A 19523-nucleotide genomic window follows, 5' to 3' on the forward strand; every position below is an offset into this window, starting at 1 on the left:
CACATAGCATTGGCAGATGATTCCAAACAACCAAATAAATAAAAATAACAAACAAATAAATACACACCACCTGTTGGCGTTGAGCACACCACAGCCCACAGTAAAAAGGTCAACAGGACAAGCAACGTACTATAGTATGTACTTTGAACATGCATCACTGCTAAATTGCTAATGATACGGGCTAAGACATCCTTTAGTACAGCAGAGCAGTCTGCTTCCTAGTCAGTCTGGCCTTTCTGATTGGCGGCTTCTCAAATAGTTTATGTGTTTGTCTGAGCTTGTTTGGTTTATAAGTTGTATTTTTTTAATCAATGAATAATATATTTTTTTCACATAAAATCAGTCAACAATATTTTCAGTCATGGCTTACGAGCCAAACAAGCCACTCTAGTTCTACCCCTGGTATTTGACTTTCTGTACCCTAGAAAAATACAAGCATATTTACATCTTGACGCCTCAAATCTGATGTATTTGCAAATAAATACTTGTGATTTGTATGGCATCATCTTTTGCAACTGTAATTCCTTTTCCTAAGCTGACGGGCTAACCAGCCGACACTCGGACAAGATGGAGGGCGACCAGAGTGCTCATTTTACACGGTTTCTTTAGTAGGGAAGTTGCTGGTGGACAGGTCTCCGAAGTGTCTTGCTTTGCACTCCTGCACTGCAAAGCATGAGCCCCCATTTGTCTGGTCTCATTCCCTTTCCTTTCCCCTCCTGAGATTTGATCGATAGATTGATTAATAGACATACTTTTGTTTTAAAAAATGAGCTAGGAATTGGTTGAGGTCTTGTTTACTCCCCAAAAGTTTACATCTTATCCATCGAATGTTTGACACACGCATGAAGTATTAAATATAAATTAAAAAAAATAACTAATTGCACAGATTACGACAACTTTACGAGACGAATCTTTTAAGCTTAATTAGTCCATGATTTAACAGTAAAGTGCTACAGTACACACATATGCTAATGACGTATTAATTAGGCTTAATAAATTCGTCTCGTGCTTCACTGACGGATTCTATAATTTATTTTTTTATTAGCATCCGAACATCCCATGCGACACCTCATATAAGATTTTTTTTATTTTTAATATTTTTTATAAACTAATTTTAAATCTAACATTGTTTTATTTTTTTCCCCAAAACTAACACTTTTTCTCGCGTCTATTTCTCTGGCGCGGCGAAACGTCTGTGCCGCATCATGTATGGTGGCGCGGCGAGGGGATGACGTGGCGACGACCGGGGCGCTGACTGGTGACGTGGCAGGTTCTGCCGTGCCATAGCCCACGGCACGGCACTGACGCGCAAGGCCCATGGCGCGGCACTGACACGCCAAGACCCACGGCGCGGCAGGACCTGGACGCAGATAAAAGCCGACCAGCCTCAGTTGCAATTGAACGAGAGCTGTTGTCGGTGCTGTAAACAACTACAAGTGATGTCGCGACGCATTAAAACGAATATGAAGCAAATAAATGGAGTCCGTGCGCAAGTTGACAAGTTGCCACATAACATTTTTATTGGTTCGACATAACCAACTAAGTCTGCAAGTTTCGAACGACAATATTCGTTCGATATAAGTTCGACATAACTAACTAAGTCCCATGAGTGTAAGGATCCCTCGGATGTCTCTGTCTCTTCGGAATTTTAGACAACACATTTGAAAGCTCTAGTTTGGTTTTGGTTAATTGATGAAACCCTAAGTGCTAACCTAGTTTATCAAGATGATTATGAGATAGGTAGCACTACTCCAAGTGATGAAGCAATGGCGAAGATCATGACAATAGTGATGGTCAAATGCTTAAACTTAGAAAAGAAGAAAGAGAAAAACAAAAGGCTCAAGGCAAAGGTATAAAATGTAGGAGACATTTTGTTTTAGTGATCAAGACACTTAGTGAGTGTGATCACATTTAGGATAGATAGCCGTACTATTAAGAGGAGTGAAACTCGTATCGGAATGCGGTTATCAAAGTTCCACTAGATGCTCTAACTCATTGTATATGCATTTAGGATCTAGTGGAGTGCTAGCACCCTTGATAATATTTGTGAAAATATGCTAACACATGTGCTTTCGGGAAAATAAAATGCCTATTTTCTATTACGTCGGATGTAAAATTCTTGGTGGTTGGCATATTTGAGCAAGGGTAAAGAAGTTAGAGTTGAAATAGAGTTGGTCGAAATGATTCTGGCGTCGGTCTACTGACCGGACGCTGGGTCACTCAGCGACCGGACGCTGAAAGGCTGCGTCCGGTCAATGTGTCAGACGGCACAGTGGCTAGGGTTGAGCACCGGACACTGGCTGCGTCCGGTCAAGGTGGACCGGACGCGTCCGGTCGAAAAAATATGCCTCGGGGAGCTTACTGGAAACGACCGGACGCTGGGGCTTCAGCGTCCGGTCAGTTTTGACCGGAGCGTCCGGTCAGCTTCGTAGCCGTTGAAATCTTACGAACAGCGTTTGAAGCTGGTGACGCGTGGCGTCCATCGGGTGACCGAACGTTGAGTCAGTATGACCGGAGCGTCCGGTCAGAGCGCGTTTTGCCCAGTGAAAGGGTATAACGGCTCTATTTGATGGGGGCTCTATTTATAGCCCCATGGCCGGCTCAAGGGATAACTCTTGCACATTTTCATTGACATAGCAACCTTATGAGCTTAGCCAAAGCCCTCCTACTCATCTTCATCATTGATCCATCATCATTGTGAGATTGGGAGAGAATCCAAGTGCATTGCTTGAGTGATTGCATCTAGTGGCACTTGGTATTCGTGTTGCGCTGTGGATTTCGCTTATTTCTCTTGGTGGTTGCTACCACCTAGACGATTGGAGCAGTGGTGGAGGATCGACATGAGTCGGTGATTGTTCGTGGCCGCCTTCGGTGATTGTGAGGGGAGTTGTACCTTCCCCGGCAGAGTGCCGAAAGGTAACTTTAGTAAATTGCTCGTGTCATTGAGTTACCTCACTTGTGGGTCGGTTCTTGCGGTGTTCTATCGTGTGGACGAGGTTTGTGAAACACCTCTTAGCCGCCGAACCACCAAGTGTTGGTCGACACAACGGGGACTAGCGTGTTGGCAAACACGTGAACCTCGGGAGAAAAATCGATTGTCTCTTATCATTTGCATTCTCCCGGTGATTGGCTTGATCTTCATCTTGTGATTGGTTCATCCCCTACACGGCGATATAATCACCCTACTTGCTTGTTTATATTTTTGCAAACTAGTTGATACAAGCTCTTTAGTGTAATTAGAATTGAGAGCTTGCTTTGTTATTTACATTCATCTAGTTGAGCTCTTTAGACTAGCAAGTTTGTGTGCCTAAGTAATCATTGCAACTAGAATTATTGGATAGGTGGCTTGCAACCCTTGTAGAGCTAGAGCAAGTTTACATTACGCTATTTATCATACTAATCAAATTGCTCTAGTTAATTTATAGATTTTTAAATAGGCTATTCACCCCCCCCCCTCTAGCCATATTAGGACCTTTCAACATTGAAAGTGTAGCCAACGTCGGTGTGGTCACGTTGTCGACGCGTACGGCTCGTACCCTGCAAGTATATGATATGTACGATTACTTATAATCTTTATGATCATTAGTTTATTGAGCCTACGTATTTAAAGAAACTACATTTGTTACTACCTATGAGGCTCCTTGGGTACCAAGCGGGGCACCACCTAACTAACACATGCCGATCTCGTCCTGCTGCCATGGGTCTCACTAGTGGTGCTGTATGCGGAAGCCCGGGGGGTCGTCCTCCTCCTCCTCCTCATTTGCAGGGTCCTTCCCAGCGCTATAATATGGTGGTGTACGCACAGCGGAAGCGACGCCTGTCACCGGCTGAGAAGAGCCGGCTGGTGTTGTCAAAGAGCTAGAAGACGTGGCACCCGACCGCGCTGGGTAATCGGGTTCCACCCAAGGAGTGTCCATGCAGCTTAACTTCTGAGCTAGCTTTCTGCAGCTCCGCTTCACCTTCTACATGAATAGACGTTAAAGTTAGTGCATTTCCCAAACGTATATGCACTAAAGAAATATTTTCGGAACGGACAAGTTTATGTTTACCTCCACAAAAATCTCGAGAACACCTGGCCCCTGCCCTCTAGACTCGTGAAGCCGAAACACTGCTTCATTGGACAACTTCGACAATTGTGTCACCTGGGTACAGAAACGCGGTTGGACAGTTTTAGTACACATACTTAATACCAAATGGATAACAAATTGTACCATTCGAGTATCTTACCACGTATCTTTGATGCCACCGTGCGTGGTCGGAGGGCGCGGCGGGCGGCTGGAGGGGGTGCGCGCGGGTGCGGCGGGCGCAGCGAGCGGCCGATGTTCGTGGCGCGCCGGCGTTCGTGGTGCGTGCGGGCACAGCGAGCGCCAAAGAATAGGGCGACTGAAGGGTCGAGATGGCGACTAGAGGGGGGGTGAATAGTCTTTTTCTAAAACTTAATCACGACGGCTAACCGATACAAATGCGGAATTAAAACTATCGGTCTAGCCAAGACCATACCCCACTATATATGTTCACTAGCACCTTGCAAAGATAACAATTATGCAACAAAGGTGCCAGGCTAGCTAGAGCTCTCCTAAACAATTCTAGGAGCAAGGTTACACAAACCTATGCCACTAGTACTTTAAGTGACAAGGGAGCTCCTACACATGCTAGTAAGCAAAAGCACAAAGCTAACGATGCTCACTAGCAATGCTCAATAACAAGGCAACCAATGCCTAATTAGAGAGCGCAAATACTTAGCTACACAAACTAAGCAATGTGACTAACAAGGTTACCAAAACCAAATTAGCCACGCAAGGGAGCTACTTCTATGCTACACAAGCAAGAAGGTAATTAGTAAGCTACACAAGCTATCTAATTACAAGAGCAACTACACAAGCTTAATATGTATAAAAGTAATTGCAAGCTTGTGTAATGGGGATGCAAACCAACGGGAAGAACAAGGTTGACACAATGATTTTTCTCCCGAGGTTCACGTGTTTGCCAACACGCTAGTCCCCGTTGTGTCGACCGCTCACTTGGTGGTTCGGCGGCTAATTAGCATCACCCGCTAAGCCCGCACGTCGGGCGCCGCAAGAACCTACCCCTTGAGTGAGGGTAGCTCAATGACACGCTTTACTAGAGTTGCTCTTTGCGACTCCCGCGGGGCGAGCACAAGTACCCCTCACAAGCACTTCTCCGGAGCGCCGCACAAGCTTCTTGCGGGCTTCGACGGAGACCACCACCAAGCCGTCTAGGAGGTGGCAACCTCCAAGAGTAACAAGCACCATCGGCTTGCAACTCGATCACCTAGTGCCACTTGATGCAACCTCACGATGCAATCGCACTAGAATCGCTCACTCACACAATCGAATAATCACTATCAAGTATATGTGTGATGGAGGGCTCCCAAACACTCACAAGCATGGACACTAAGTCCCTTGAGGTGCTCTACACCAGCCATGGCCGAAGGCCACTTCTATTTATAGCCCCAAGGGCTAAACTAGCCGTTACCCCTTCACTGGGCAACGGTCGGGCCGACCGGACGCTCCGGTCATGTTGACCGGATGCTGGACCTCAGCGTCCGGTCGCTCACAGATGACCACGTGTCCCGGTTCCAACGGTCACTTGACCTGACCGGACGCAGCAGCACTCAACTGACCGGACGCTGGACCCTCAGTGTCCGGTCGTTTCCAGTAAGCTCCCAAGCATGACCGGACGCGTCCGGTCGAACATGATCGGACGCAGCCAGCGTCCGGTCACTCTCCAGCTACTGCGTCACCGTACGTCAGCCTGACCGGACGCAGCCTTCCAGCGTCCGGTGCATTCAGATCCAGCGTCCGGTCAGTTGACCGACGCCGGCATCTTCGCGACCAACTCGTTTTTACTTCTAACTTCTTCACCCTTGCACCAATGTGCTAACCACCAAGAATTTGCATCCGGCGCAATAGAAAATAGACATTCCATTTTCTCGAAAGCGCCGAATCCCGCCTCGCAAGCTCGGTGGGAGGGAGAGAGGGACCCAAACCCATCTCAACCCTGCAAACACCACCGCCTTTGTAAATGTGCCAACACCACCAAGTGTACACCACCATGTGTAAGTGTGTTAGCATTTTCACAATCATTTCCCAAAGGATGTTAGCCACTCAACTTGCCACGCCACTCGATCCTAGCGACAATGCAAAGTTAGATCACTCGAGTGGCACTAGATGACCGATATGCAAACAAGTTTGCCCCTCTTGATAGTACGGCCATCTATCCTAAACCCGGTCATAAACTTCTCTACACACCTATGACCGGTGAAATGAAATGCCCTAGGTTATACCTTTGCCTTGCGCATTCCATTCCATCTCCTCCAATGTTGATGCAACACATGCACCAACATGATCAACAATGATATGATCCACTTCATATCATCACATGATCATATTGGTTCATCGATCTTGACTCTACTTGCTCTTCACCATTGCCATCGTCTATCGGCGCCAAGTCTTGCTCAAGCTTCACCGCCACGCGGTCCATCACTCCAAAGCCTTCGACTTGCCCTTCACGCTTGCAACCGGTCCATCAAGCCAAGTCTTGTCTTGATCTTCTCCACCTTGATCACATGACTCAATGTCATGTCTCATGTGCAATAAGCTCCTTCATCATCACATGTGTGAGCTTTGCAACATCTCCAAGCCATTTTCACCTTCATGGCATATGTTGCTCACACACATGTACCTGTGGACTAATCACCTGTGTATCTCACATAAACACAATTAGTCCACCTAAGTTGTCACTCAATTACTAAAACTAAACAAGGACCTTTCAGCGACGACATGGCTTCTTGATGTCCCAGCGGTGATCTGCTCGCTTTGGGGCGGAGACCACACGCGCACATAGCAGGGCGGTGGCGTGGCACCCTTTTGTGGTCGGCGGCGAACTCGTGAAGGAGCCCGACGACGCCATCTTAGTTCTTAAGGTAAGTGAAAAGCGTCTTACTGATCTTAGGGTTGGGGATTGTTACCGGATTTGGGTAATTTGTATTCCTAGGGTTTGGATTTGGGCAAAAACTGGGGCTTAGTGTTGAAGTTGATTCGACTCCCTTCCTTCTCGGTGCTTAAGCGAAACCATATATTCTGATTTGGCTTAAAGAACTTTGAATCGGACAAATCCGATGCTATTTAGATCTTAACCATACACTAATTAGGTCTTAGGGTTCAAGAATTAGGCTAAGCGGCTTCTCGGATACTAAGTGTTAGAACTTATACTTAGACAAGGTCTTAATTAACCTAATTATAGGAACGCCTAAACTAAAATTAGCACTTAATTAGGACTTTAATCAATCTTACTCGCTTGAAGATGCACCTAGGGCCGCGATGACCTTCGTCTGCTGGATGCAGGCACACTGTCGTCGATGTAGAGTCGCGGTATGGTTCTGGGCATCATCGTCGTGGTGGCATGCGGGCGCGGCGGGCGCAGCGGGCGGTTGGCGTTCGTGGCGCGGCCGGCGCACGCGGGAGCGGTGGGAGTGGCGCGCCGGCGTGCGTGGCGCGGCCGGCGCGACGGGCGGCGTGCGACCGCGGCCGGCGGCAGGCGCGGCCGGCGGCTAGGCGGCCAGGTGGGCAGGCGCGGCGGCGGACAGGTAGACAGAGGGAGGGCGGCTCGCGGGCAATATTTATCTGGGACTGCCGCATCGTGAGGGATGGCGCGGCACTGTCGCGCCAAGATCGGTGGCACGGCAGACCCTGCCATGTCACCGGTCAATGCCCCGATCGTCGCCACGTCATCCCCTCACCGCGCCACCATGCATGCGCGCGGCACAGGCGTTTTGCCGCACCAGAAAAATAGGCGCAGACAAAAGTATTAGTTTTGGGGGGGAATAGTATTAGATTTAAAATTAGTTTACAAAAAAAAAATGTTAAAAATAAAAAATTGCCATATAACACTTGATGGGACACATAAAACTTACCTAGGAACTAAAAAGGCCTGATTAACTTGACCGGGCTTAGCCTCGAGATTCGCGCCCGTCAGAGGATCTCTGTTAATTGTCATTCAATCATGCGCTATCGGGTTTGTTCGGCTGGTATTAAAGCCGTCTAAAACTGTTTTGTTGTGAGAGAAAAATACTATAGATTATAGCTGATAAGCCGGCTGATAAAAGCGAGCATTTCTTTGTCAGAGATGACAGTGCTGGAGGCATACGTGGTGCACAATGGCATCCTCTTTCCGGATAATCTCCAGCTAGCCTAGTAGTACAAATTAGCAAGTCTTTCCTTCTGATAAAGCGATCTTATCACTTTTCTACATTCTGATAATAGAAGCGCAAAGATAAAGCAGCAGTTTTGGTTGAATGATCGATCGAGCTACTCCAACATTTTTTTTTTTTTTTTGCACTGCAAGAATAATTTGGATCCGAAACTCGTCTGTACACTGTACAGGTCTTTATGTTCCGAATATATTCTTTCGAAAATCGGCTGAGAACTACTACTCGTAGTAAAATTTTAGGTAACCCGTCGCAGGATCGCCGGGGCCGGGAAAAACGGAGCCCTTGCAATCGCAGGCATGCATGATGAAACGCTGAAAATGGTTTCCTGACACATCTCAATGCAGTGATTACGGCAAGGCAAGGAGTAGCAATGTAGCATGCATGCTAATCTCCCACACCCGCAGACGCAGACGCGAAGTAATCACGTATTATCAGTCATCAGACGTCGTCTCTTCGTCCCCGTGAGGTTGCTTTGGAGCCAAGTCCTAATTAATGGCGCGCCTGACTTTAAGCTTCGTCAGAAAACCGCTGCTTCGCGCGAAAGACGAAAGAGACGACCCGAGATTTGCAGGCCCGGCAGCTGATTATTTTTGTCTGCTCACAAAGAAAAAGCAGAACGCAATTAGTAAGTAGGTCATGGAGCCACTGAATATGAAATGGCGTCAGGTACCAGCCTTTTTCTCTGAATGGAGCTGCAGGATGGCAGAAAAGGGGCAGCGGGGAGGTGAGCCGGAGCCGGTGACGAGACCCGGCGTTTGTTTTCAATCGCCGGCGACGAGGACTGAGCAACTACCGGGACGTTGGCAACGGCGGCCCTTTTTTTTCTTTCTTTGTTGACCCCGTTTTTTTCCCACTACGTTCGCAGTACAGAGACAGTGCCAAGTGATTCCCGTCAGAAATGGATGCGCGTACGATTAAAGGTGCCTGCAGCCTGCTTCATCGGCGAATCAGTGCAGTGGTGGTGGCTGATGACTCGTTGTGAAGCTGAACCTGAAGGTGCGAGACAGGGCAGGCACATTCTGGTCCCTTGTTGATAGAGGAACGGAAAGGCTTGAGCATGTGACTGGAACATCATGAATCTTTTCCCTCCCCCTAGATGGAATGTGGCTTTGGCACCATTTTAATTTGTACTGGTACCAATGTACTCGTACAAAGTGAGCTTAACAATAGTGAATTCTTCCTACTAGGACTAGGACAGGAGTACTGCTAATAATGCACAGAGTGTGGTCATTCGTAACAGTTTTTTATTTCTACAGAAGAAAGGCTAGACAGAGCGGGTGGAGGAAATCATGGAGTTTTGGACGGGCACGGCGGAGGCTAGCTTCCGAGGAGGCACGTACACGTACGCACGCCGGCCGCCGCAAAGACAGCTGCAGCCTGCAGAAGAAAGGCTGCTGCTGCTGAGTGGTGACGCCGAGCTAGGAAGCCCACAAGGCCACAGCATGTGGACGGGTCCAACCAAAACCAACGGCTCGTGCCCGCTCGACTCCAGGCAGCTAGCGCCTAGCGGCGGTCGGGCGGTGAAAAGCCGATCGAGGGCGGGGCGGCCGCGCAGGTTGGCGTCACATGCGCCCTGTCCGGCGCGTGGCGTGGGCGCAGGGCAATCTCTGTGCTGTGACCTGTGAGCCGAGGCGCTGAGCTCTGGCCTCCGGTGCTCTGGCCGGTGCAGGCGCAGCGTTGTCGGTGGCTTGCAACACTGCACGAGGAGAGTGCGCCCGCGGTCCATACTCCATCGTTTCTAGAGCGGAAAAATCAACCACTTCTCCCGAACAATTACGCCCCACTCCGACGCGGAATAAAAAGACCAAAACAGGACGAGCTCTACTACCAAACACCCTGCTACGTACGTTTTTGGCACCTTTTCAAAGGTTGGCCACCGACTCACCGAGGCCGTCTAAACATGTCCGGGCGTCAGCAGCCACCCTCTCGGCTCCCGCCTAATCTGCGGCGATCGATCAGGCGCTAAGCGTCGCCCCATCGTGTGCCCATCGATCTTCCAAAGGGCGGCCTGATTACACGCGGCGAGGGATAGGGTAGGGTAGGGTAGGACTGGACTGAGACGAGGGATTCGGCGACGGGGCGAGAGGGCACGCACGCACTTGTCACTGTCTCCTCTTTAGCATCCATCCATCATCTTCAAATCAAATCAAAAAGAGAATTAGGCAGGACGCAAGCCATCACCCTGGGAAGCACGAATCCGAGTAAGCATCATCAGGCATGGACCACGAGCCTACCCAACCATCTTTTGTTCCTGATTGGTGAGTTCTTTGGCGCCCAGCAGCACGCTGCTGTGCTCCAACCGAGGACAAGCACAAGCCAGTGCCTGCACCGCCGGGTCACTCGCTCGTCACCCTGCCACATCGCTCGCCCATCAGTCCAGTCGGCGGCTGCGACGTCCCGGTCGCTGGCCGCATGCTCTCTCTGAGCCTCTGATGATGCTCAGACGGGGCCGCGCGGGGAGCCTGTGTTGAGCCAGCGCCACGGCAATGGAACAGTGCTAACGGTCACTCGCTCACCATCGACGGACACGGACACCGTCGCAGGACAGGCACAGGGAGGACCATCCTAATGCTTCATTAGCCTGGGAGGGAGATCACTGAACCACACTACAGAGGTGCTGCATCATTGGCTGGCCAGCCCCAGCCACCAGTTGGCGACCTGCCAAAGTATGTGGCTGTACCATGGATCACATGCATGCTCAATGATGTTCATGGCCGTTGCGTTGGTGCCTCGCAGTCTCACAGAAGGGTTATGTATGTGCCCACGCCAGCTCAAGGTTCTTAATCACAACACAAGGGGGAAATAACAAGAGCTCTTTGATTGGCTATTTCATGGGACACATGCTGCTGACACCATGGAACCTGCGATAATGATGCGAGATACGGATGACATTTGCAAGTTGTTGTAATGCAATGCAAATGTGGTATACGGTCATGAACCATGAAACAGGAACATCACCTTCCGAACCAGATATAGCAAGCATACCAGGCCTCAGGGCTCAGGCCACAGCATCGCTGTCCGCCGTCGCGCCAAGGCTGCTCTGGCTTGCCCCCAACGCTTCAATGCACGAGCCATCCAGCTCAGCTGCAGGCGAAATGAAGCCCCCAGATCTGAATCTAACTGAAACTGTACTCAACTCCGGTATCATGCATGAGGGGTCTACTTGCTCTGCACAGGCCGGCCACAAGCTCAGGCAGTCTGCACACAGGTTTCAGACGCATCCTCTTCTCGAGCATAGTACAACGGTCTGTAGGAGTGCCTGAATTGCATTTTTTTTTGCTCCTAATAATAAATGGGCTAGCATTTATTAGGCATGCACAAAATTTTCAGGCCCCGTTCGGCTTACCTAGAACCGACTTGTTTTTTCAGTCGAAACAGTATTTTTCTCTCACAACAATTCAGCCAGAACAGTGTTTTTCAGCCAGTTTCAGCCAAATTTCAGCAAGCCGAACGGGGCCTATTGCAGCGCAATACAAGCATTAGGCTTTTAAAGTTAAAAAGCTACTCTACGGTCTATGCTAAGGATCGGTGCCTCAATAAGACAGTAACTGAAATCTCCTATGGCTGAACAATGTACAGGTTGCCCAACTTATTCAGGGGCGGTTGACAGCGGCCTAACCAATGCTTCCATGGCCAACAATGCGGAGTCTTACAAGGTAAAAACATGGGTGCTTGATGATGGCCGGTCTAATGCTTCAATAACCAACGTTGTGGAGTCTTGCAAGGTAAACACATTGTTGGCATTAACCCTGCATCACGATTCAAGCAAGTTGATGAGTTAGACAACAGAATCGAAGGCGCATGAAACTGTTTTATCAAAATGTTTTGGCTGTCTTTCTAGAAGAACGTCAAGGTCTCTCATAAGGGCAACAACGCACAGAAAATTCAACAGCCACAAGCCCACACAGTTAGGAAATCCAGAAGAAAGGCCACTCAAGTCCTCAAGCAAAGATGTCAAAAGTCTAAATGGACGGAGCTCAAAGATGATTTCTTACTAACCCTTGCCGTGGATTCGGCTTGTATTCGGATCGTTCGTTCTATCTCAATATATTGACGCGCAGCTATCTGCGTGTTCGAGAAAAAAAGATGATTTCTTGTTGGCATGCACGAAAAGTTTAGGTTTGTTGGGATGACATGTTTCTTTTGGACTCATCAGGTTCCTTCCATGTTCTAAGATGAACCAATAAAACCAGATGGGTCGAGAACTAACCCAGATACAATTAATTGAAAATGGTACAGGGCATACGGAAATTCATCTCAAGCATAAAAGATAGGAAATTACTGAAACGAGTTGTAATACCTGCATTAAGAGCTTCTATGAGATGAATTCTAATGCATATTAGAAACAGAAGCATCCTGCATTAAAAGAAGACATCAGCCAGATAAATACAGGGGAAAACACTTTGTACAGACAAGTATAGGAAGCTACTTACTTGAATCATTGCACTGAAGCTCTGAAGCCCATGGTGATTTGCAGGAGGAGCAGGGACATTCAATGATGACCCATTGGCATTTGTTGCATTACCTTCATTGTCTTCATCCGCAGATTTTGCAGTCCTTCTCCATCGCTTCAACATATATTTTTGAGGTAGCTCTTTGATATTTCTGTAATCTAGCACCTTCAAGACGTGAAAGCATGGGATACCCATAAACTCAAACTTCCTACAAGTGCACACACAGGAGCAATCACTTGAATCAAATCGAACAAAGTGTTCCTTGGATTTCTCAGATGAAGCAACCTTGTACTCAGATGCCGTCCCAGCCTCCCCACAACTGAATAACACGGAGTCCATGAATAGCTCAAACTCTTTACGAAAGATCTCAAACACCACTGGGGTATATGTATGAGCAGTTTGCTTTAGCATCTTGGCTGGGGGTATTCTTGGATAGCTCTGACTAGCTTGGAAGTCAGCTTGCAGCTCAGCATAGCGATGTTCATCCACTGCTCTTTCATAGTGCTTGAAGAAGGACAGCAGCTCCAATTGAGGACTCAAGAATTTCTTCAAAATACTACTGAAACTCTCGGCTTGAAGTGCACTTATGATGTCAGCACAAAATATATGTCTATCATATGCCAAGGCCCATTGTTCCTTCTCAGCAAACACTTTAGACAACCATTCATTATGTCTAAGATCATACTTTTCCAGCATACTTCTCCATGAAAACACGAATTCATCTTCATCCTCATAGCCAAAGACACATTTGCTAAAGTCCTTTGCAAATGTCTTCGAACCTTGGAAAACATGATTGAGGTGCTTAAGAGAATTCTGATACACATGCCAAGCACAAATTCGTTGAGTGGTACTTGGCCAAGCAGCTGCCATTGCACTACTCAATGGAAAAGATTGATCTATCAAAGCTACTGCAGGCTGTTTTCCACGCATAGCGATCTTAAAACTCTCAAAAAGCCACTTGTATGATTCAAATGATTCATCATAAAGCATAGCTGCACCAAAAATAATTGTTTGTTTATGGTGATTCACACCAAGGAATAACGCAAGTGGTCTACCATATCCATTTATTTTGTATGTTGTGTCTAAGCAGAGCACATCACTGAAATAGTTGAAGTCATCTCTAGATTTTTGGTCTGCCCAAAAGAAGTTAGTCAGTTTGTCATCCTCGTCGATTTGCATAGTGTAAAAGAACGAGGGGTTGTCCATTTGCATTGTCTGTAAATACTTCAATATTGCTCCACCATCACCAGGTTGCATGGCCTTCATACGCTTCGAACGGAGATAATTCTTGTAATCAGCTGGGAGGAGAGAGATACTCCGAAGGAAACTGACTTGTCTCACAACAAGATCACCGGTTGCTTTTGTTGTTGGTGTCACTACAGAATCATCTGATAGTTCTGCTTCTCCAGACTGAAGTTCTGTCAATATCCTCTGCGACCTTAACATATGCATTGTTGAAGGAGGGGCTAGCTGATGATTGTGGTCTGCTTTAAAATCAGTTACTCTATACTTGCACTCTGGTGTGACTTTTATAATCAATCTCGCCGGGCAACCGATTCGTGTATCCAATCTTGGCTTCTTTGCTTCCAGTGATTTTTTATCCCTGTTGTAGCCTTCTCTTGAGCACACAAAAGTTCTTACTTTGGTAATATTTTCCGAAGATTTGTGTGATGTACTTTTCCTAACGCTAAAGCCAACATGCCCAGCATATTTGTTGTAGAATTCGTATGCCTTTTCCTCACTCACAAATTCCATGCCTACCTCTGGAACCAGCTTCACAAGTGAAGCCTCATCTATGGGTGGTTCAGCTTCTATCATTCTTCTCATTTTCCCCTGGAAACGAATCATAAAATGTTTTAGCAGTAGGTAAGGGCACAATGAGGCATATTTCATTGCAGATTTTACTCAACATGCCAAAATGGGAGGAAAATGACCATCAGAACAGCAATCTTAGCCATAATGGAAGAAACATATAAGTATGATGTCTCTTTTGGTAGCTAGATCAAAGTTACTCAAACACAGCAAAAAAAAAAATGATTTCCCTGTTTTCGGGGGTGGTGGTGGGGGTGGGGGGGGGGGGGGGGTATAGAGTGACTAAAACACTGCACTATGCAGATCAAGGAGGCGAACAGTCAGAACATTTGACACGTATTTCATGATTGTCAAAGATAACGGGTCAATAGTTCCTTTTGGAAAGAAGTTGTACCGCGCTGCAGCCAAAAATGTATGACCTGCCATTCTGCATTAGAAGTGCTATGGTTGCTTGTAGGTTGCAACCTGTGATCGCAAGAAAAACGACAATACATAACCTCCAGCTGATAAGGGATAAAATTGTCTTTACAGTGCATGACACTTAGTGCAAATTAAGGCACCAACAGTAGTATTGAAAAGATAGTGCTTGTGAATCATAAAGTTAACTCTATGTGAAGCTATAACATCTCCAAGAGTTGATAAAGAGATCCCCACAACATTCAATTGCAAAACAAGTGTGGCCGAGCAAGCAACATAAAAAACAACTCTGTCATGACTGCTTCAGAACAAAAGAGCATGGCTTTACCTTCCTGTAAGCAATGCCACACGCATTGCAAAGAGTTCTTGGGCCATCAGGCCCACGCCGCATATGGGGAGTCGCATTGCCGGATATTCCACACCGCAAGCACCTGATGGAATCACAGTAAAGGAATGACAGAATCAAACACCGGGATTTAACGCAACCATTCGTGAAATAGGAGGAGCATAATAAAAATAAGAAGTCCAAAGTGGAGCGGACTGTCACTGCTCCTCAGCAAGCAAGCAAGGAACGCGCAGAGGCGAGACCATTCCTTCGCCCAGCGCCATCGACGGCGACTAAACACCAGTGATTTGCAACAAGCACAGCAAAAAGAGGCAGCTCTTGGGCGCGGCCACGTACCGCACGTGGCCCTCGAGGCCGTCATCGGCGTTATCGCGTAGGAGCTCCAGCTCCTGCTCCGCCGGCGGCGCGCCGTACGGCTGCAGCTCCCCTCCGCCCCCATCCGGGGCCACTAGCATGTGCATCATTGCATCACCGCCCTGCCATGGCCAAATCCGCATAAAAGAAAATCCTCCAAAAATATAAAAAAAATCGAAAAAAATAGCGAACGAGTTGGATTCGGACTGGAGGAGGTACCGGGAGATAGTCTGTAGCGAAATTGTGAGCGATTTTCGCGAATTTTTTCGGCCGTTCCGGATTGGAGTTAGGGTTTGGAGCGGGGAGACGACGAGCAGGCGCAGGGGAGTAGGAGCGGAGGGGTCAGCGGGATCCGGTGCGGCAACGGGGTAGGTGGCCCTCGTGCGGCAGCGTCCAACGTCCGACGCGTGTACTCGTCCGGCCTCAGATGGGGCCAGACTCGTTGTTCTATGCTCACTGGCACGTGGGGTCAACGTGGCCCAGCTGCCAGGAGCCGCTGAGTGAAAAGGAGCACAAGGGAGTAGCCGAGAAAGGGGACAAGCAGCAGTCAAGCAGCGGAGGCGAGAGGGTCGGGGCGCGACGAGGCCACCATGAGCACTCTCAAGTTCTGCGGCGAATGGTAAAAGCGACGAAATTTTTTGGCATTCGTGTCCAGTGTCTGCTCTTCGGTATAGGGACCGGATTCATATTTTCATTGTCTCTGCTCTGTTTTCGCCGCAGCAACAACATGCTGTACCCGCGGGAGGACAAGGAGACGCGCACCCTCCTCTACGCGTGCCAATCTTGCGAGCATGAGGTGGATCCCTTGTTCGTCCTCAGATTTATCCATTCTTTTTCCAGATTTTGTTATTGATTTGGGGAAACCCTAGGGTCCCTTAGGGAGCGGGGAAGTCAGGTTGGTTATTTGAACAGCATACAGTATCCCGTTTAGCATGTGGGTTTAGTGATCTGTTGCGTAAGGATGGATGCGGATATGGTCTGGTGGCACATTGTTTCTGTTGTGATTTCTTCATTCACGGTGATTGTTTTTTTTTTTCTTTCAAACCGGAGGTATCCCCATTTCCATTAGACATAACGGAAATACAGAGTTTTCGTAGACTGTTTCAGAGGTAACAGAAAAAAGACAGGCCAGACCTAGCAGACTCACAACCACCATCTACTCTTAAGTTTTCGACCTTGGCAGGTGATACTAACCAAAAGACGCTATCACTAACGTCAAACCAACCTCCCAGACTCAACAGAGAGTTAACAGACGGTACAGAAACGAACAAACAGCAAATGACAAAGACAGTCTCAGAATCTTGAAAAGCCTCTTGCCCTTTCTTCTTCATTCCTGTGTATTGTCATCCGGCTTGTCCTCCAGAAGCAGTCTTCCTTCGTTGTGATTGTTTTCTTCTTCACGGTGATTGTTTTAGGCTGGCAATCACGCTATTGCCTTTTCTGCACCTGAATTTTGGTTTGTGATGGTACCTCCTTTGGTTCTGCTGAAAGTGCTGGTGCTTTGTTTCTTGAGCTTGCACAGATGACTCATTGTTGCTTTAACTGTTACCTAAAAAAGTTCAGTTCGGCTCAAAATACTGCTTTAATCGAGTAGTGTTTACAGCATTTCTGGTTTGTGGTCTCCTAACAACGTGACCAGTCTCTGTGATACAAGCCTAACCCATGTTCAAGAAATACTCCTTAGTCAAAATGAAGCTGAAATGTCTATAAAATTATTTGTTGTAGACTTAGTTAAGTAGTGAGAAAATGAGTTTGCAAGGTTCTGAGATGCTCGAGGGTTCCAGGTTCCTTGACCAAGAAGAATTTCATGCCAAGAGAGTAGTATCCCTATCCATTCTGATGCTTTATTTGCCACTACATGTTTATTATTTTTTCAGTTGTGTTAACCTTGATCCTTGTGATTGCAATATTGTCTATCATCTGATATATCAATCAAAGTTTTCAACATGGCTACTCATTGTAGGCTGTGATTTCGTTAAATGGACAGCACGGTTCCCAGTGGAGGATCCTTCACTAATGCATTTTGGGAGGACTATACCAGCTAACAACATGAAAAATTATTGAGCCTTCTTATATCTTTTTTGCATTACCACCATTCCATTTATTTTGCTCATTCCTTTCTGTTGTGGCACCAGTAGCATTAGCACCGTTCCTAGGTGATTCGGGGGGGGGGGGGGGGGGGGGGGGGGGCGCACGTAACTCTGTCACCTGTGCACGTATTGTTGAAAAACTATTTTGAATCAGTGGAAGTAATTATTGAAACAGTACCAGAAATCCTCCTTTTCGATGAAGGTGAAATTTTAGCCAAAGTCACGATTTTTTATATTTTTGAGGGGGTGTATTCGCCCCTGGATGAAGGTGAAGGAGAGCCCATCTTGAAACTGAATGGCTTTTAAATGAAGTCATGTATTGCCCTTGCTGATGCTTTTGAAGTTTACAGAACATATGAAGTAGATAGTTTTTAAGGTTTTCTTATTTCCCTAGATGCTCTTTCTTTTGTGTGCAGTAAAGTGTGAGCTTTTCTCGTTGTTTATTTTAACATACAATTTTCATTCAAATTTTACATTCAATTAACAAGCTTGCTCATAGTTTCGCTGACCATTCTGTTTTTAAATCATTGATGTGAACAGGAGATTGCCACTGATACTTGTGTGTACAAAAGGGTTATCCGTAAGCCTGTTGGTGAACCCAAAGATGTCCTGAAGAATGCAGCAACTGATCCTAGTCTGCCTCGCACCAGAAGTGTTAGATGTTACAACTGCAACCATCCAGAAGCTGCTTTTTTTCAGGTTTGTATCCAGATGCTGTTTACGTGCTTTTGTTGTCGCTAAAGGTTATGGTTGTGTTATGTCATCTATACAGCTAATGCAAAAAGCATGTTGGAGTTTGTTAGTACACTGATATTCGTAATAATAATGCGTGCTGTTGCATGATTTATTCGGAATTATTGTGTCTAGGGAGGGTTTGCATCTGCAGCCAAAGCCAAATTGGGTGAGATACTCCCTGTGGTATCAACCTACTGGCTACTGCATACAATAAAAGCTCGAATCAACCTGTCCAGATGGAACCAAATCAGTATTCCACAAAATTTCCATTTCCTTGGAACCATAATCTGTCATATTGTTCAAGAAGCTTGGTCCCAAATGCTGGCAGGATGCCTAATCAGTTATGATTAGTAGAAGCTACCTGGTTTCCCTGGACCTCTCGCATATGAGGTCACTCATCGCATGCCTTTGGAACATAGCTGTGATAGCTGACTCATTACTGGTGGTTTTGGAATCCTTCATAGATTCATTTTATCATAGTTGCACTTGATTTTTGTGCCGTTACATGTAATGCTGATACATTGAGCTCTCAGGCCCCAACTTCGGGAGAGCAAGCCATGACACTGTACTTCATCTGCTGCAACCCAAGCTGCGGCCACAGGTGGAGGGACTGAGAAGGGTCTGGATCCTGCTTTCCTAGACGGATCACTCCAGAAAGCGTGGTAGTTCTTGGCATGAGCCTTCAGTCCTTCAGAAGCAGTCTGTGACTGGATCAGTCCTTCAAAAGCGTAGTAGTACTTTGCTATAAACCTGCCGTATTGCTAGCCTATCACATAAATATTCTAGGTACATGTTGTGTCTTCAACTGACGTTTGTTGCAAGCTTATAAGCTGTAACCTCATAACAAAACAATGTTTAGGCTGGAGACATTATCTGTTCCTCATGATAAGCCAAAACTTTACAGCCGAAATCCGCTATGAAACAGAAACAGATAGGGACTGTCAGTTTCATCCACAGCCGCAGCCTAGAAAGCGGTTTGAACTGCCCAAAGCTTTATTTGCACCGTCTGTTGTGAACCATGCTCACCACCAACACACACACACACCGCCAGATCTTCACCACTCACTAGCTCCTCCATGCAT

The 19523-nt window shown here is 47.1% G+C and overlaps 2 protein-coding genes across 2 annotated transcripts; one reads left to right on the plus strand and one right to left on the minus strand.

The window, feature by feature from the left end:
• Positions 1-11167: 11167 nt before the first annotated feature.
• Positions 11168-15759, minus strand: LOC136547243 (protein FAR1-RELATED SEQUENCE 5-like). The gene is made up of 5 exons (XM_066539208.1): positions 15599-15759; positions 15245-15347; positions 12667-14520; positions 12534-12589; positions 11168-11982 (listed from the first exon to the last, which is right to left on the minus strand). The coding sequence occupies exons 1-4, from the start codon at positions 15757-15759 to the stop codon at positions 12563-12565; spliced, it is 2145 nt and encodes a 714-aa protein (XP_066395305.1). The 3' UTR covers positions 11168-11982; positions 12534-12562.
• A 354-nt stretch (positions 15760-16113) lies between these two features.
• Positions 16114-19306, plus strand: LOC136547244 (DNA-directed RNA polymerases II, IV and V subunit 9A-like). Its single transcript, XM_066539209.1, has 4 exons — positions 16114-16235; positions 16337-16412; positions 18247-18405; positions 18975-19306. The coding sequence occupies exons 1-4, from the start codon at positions 16207-16209 to the stop codon at positions 19053-19055; spliced, it is 345 nt and encodes a 114-aa protein (XP_066395306.1). The 5' UTR covers positions 16114-16206; the 3' UTR covers positions 19056-19306.
• Positions 19307-19523: the final 217 nt, after the last annotated feature.

This window comes from Miscanthus floridulus, chromosome 3, assembly GCF_019320115.1.
Source record: "Miscanthus floridulus cultivar M001 chromosome 3, ASM1932011v1, whole genome shotgun sequence".
Taxonomy (NCBI): domain Eukaryota; kingdom Viridiplantae; phylum Streptophyta; class Magnoliopsida; order Poales; family Poaceae; genus Miscanthus; species Miscanthus floridulus.

What these genes read in the sequence shown, in the direction of transcription:
- LOC136547244 (XM_066539209.1), top strand. Translation starts at nt 16,207, where the DNA reads ATGAGCACTCTCAAGTTCTGCGGCGAATG. An exon ending in CTCAAGTTCTGCGGCGAATG is followed by an intron (nt 16,236 to 16,336) that starts GTAAAAGCGACG and finishes TTTTCGCCGCAG; the next exon opens with CAACAACATGCTGTACCCGC. An exon ending in GCCAATCTTGCGAGCATGAG is followed by an intron (nt 16,413 to 18,246) that starts GTGGATCCCTTG and finishes TGATGTGAACAG; the next exon opens with GAGATTGCCACTGATACTTG.
- LOC136547243 (XM_066539208.1), bottom strand. Translation starts at nt 15,759, where the DNA reads ATGCGGATTTGGCCATGGCAGGGCGGTGATGCAATGATGCACATGCTA. An exon ending in GGCCTCGAGGGCCACGTGCG is followed by an intron (nt 15,348 to 15,598) that starts GTACGTGGCCGC and finishes TGATTCCATCAG; the next exon opens with GTGCTTGCGGTGTGGAATAT. An exon ending in GTGGCATTGCTTACAGGAAG is followed by an intron (nt 14,521 to 15,244) that starts GTAAAGCCATGC and finishes ATTCGTTTCCAG; the next exon opens with GGGAAAATGAGAAGAATGAT.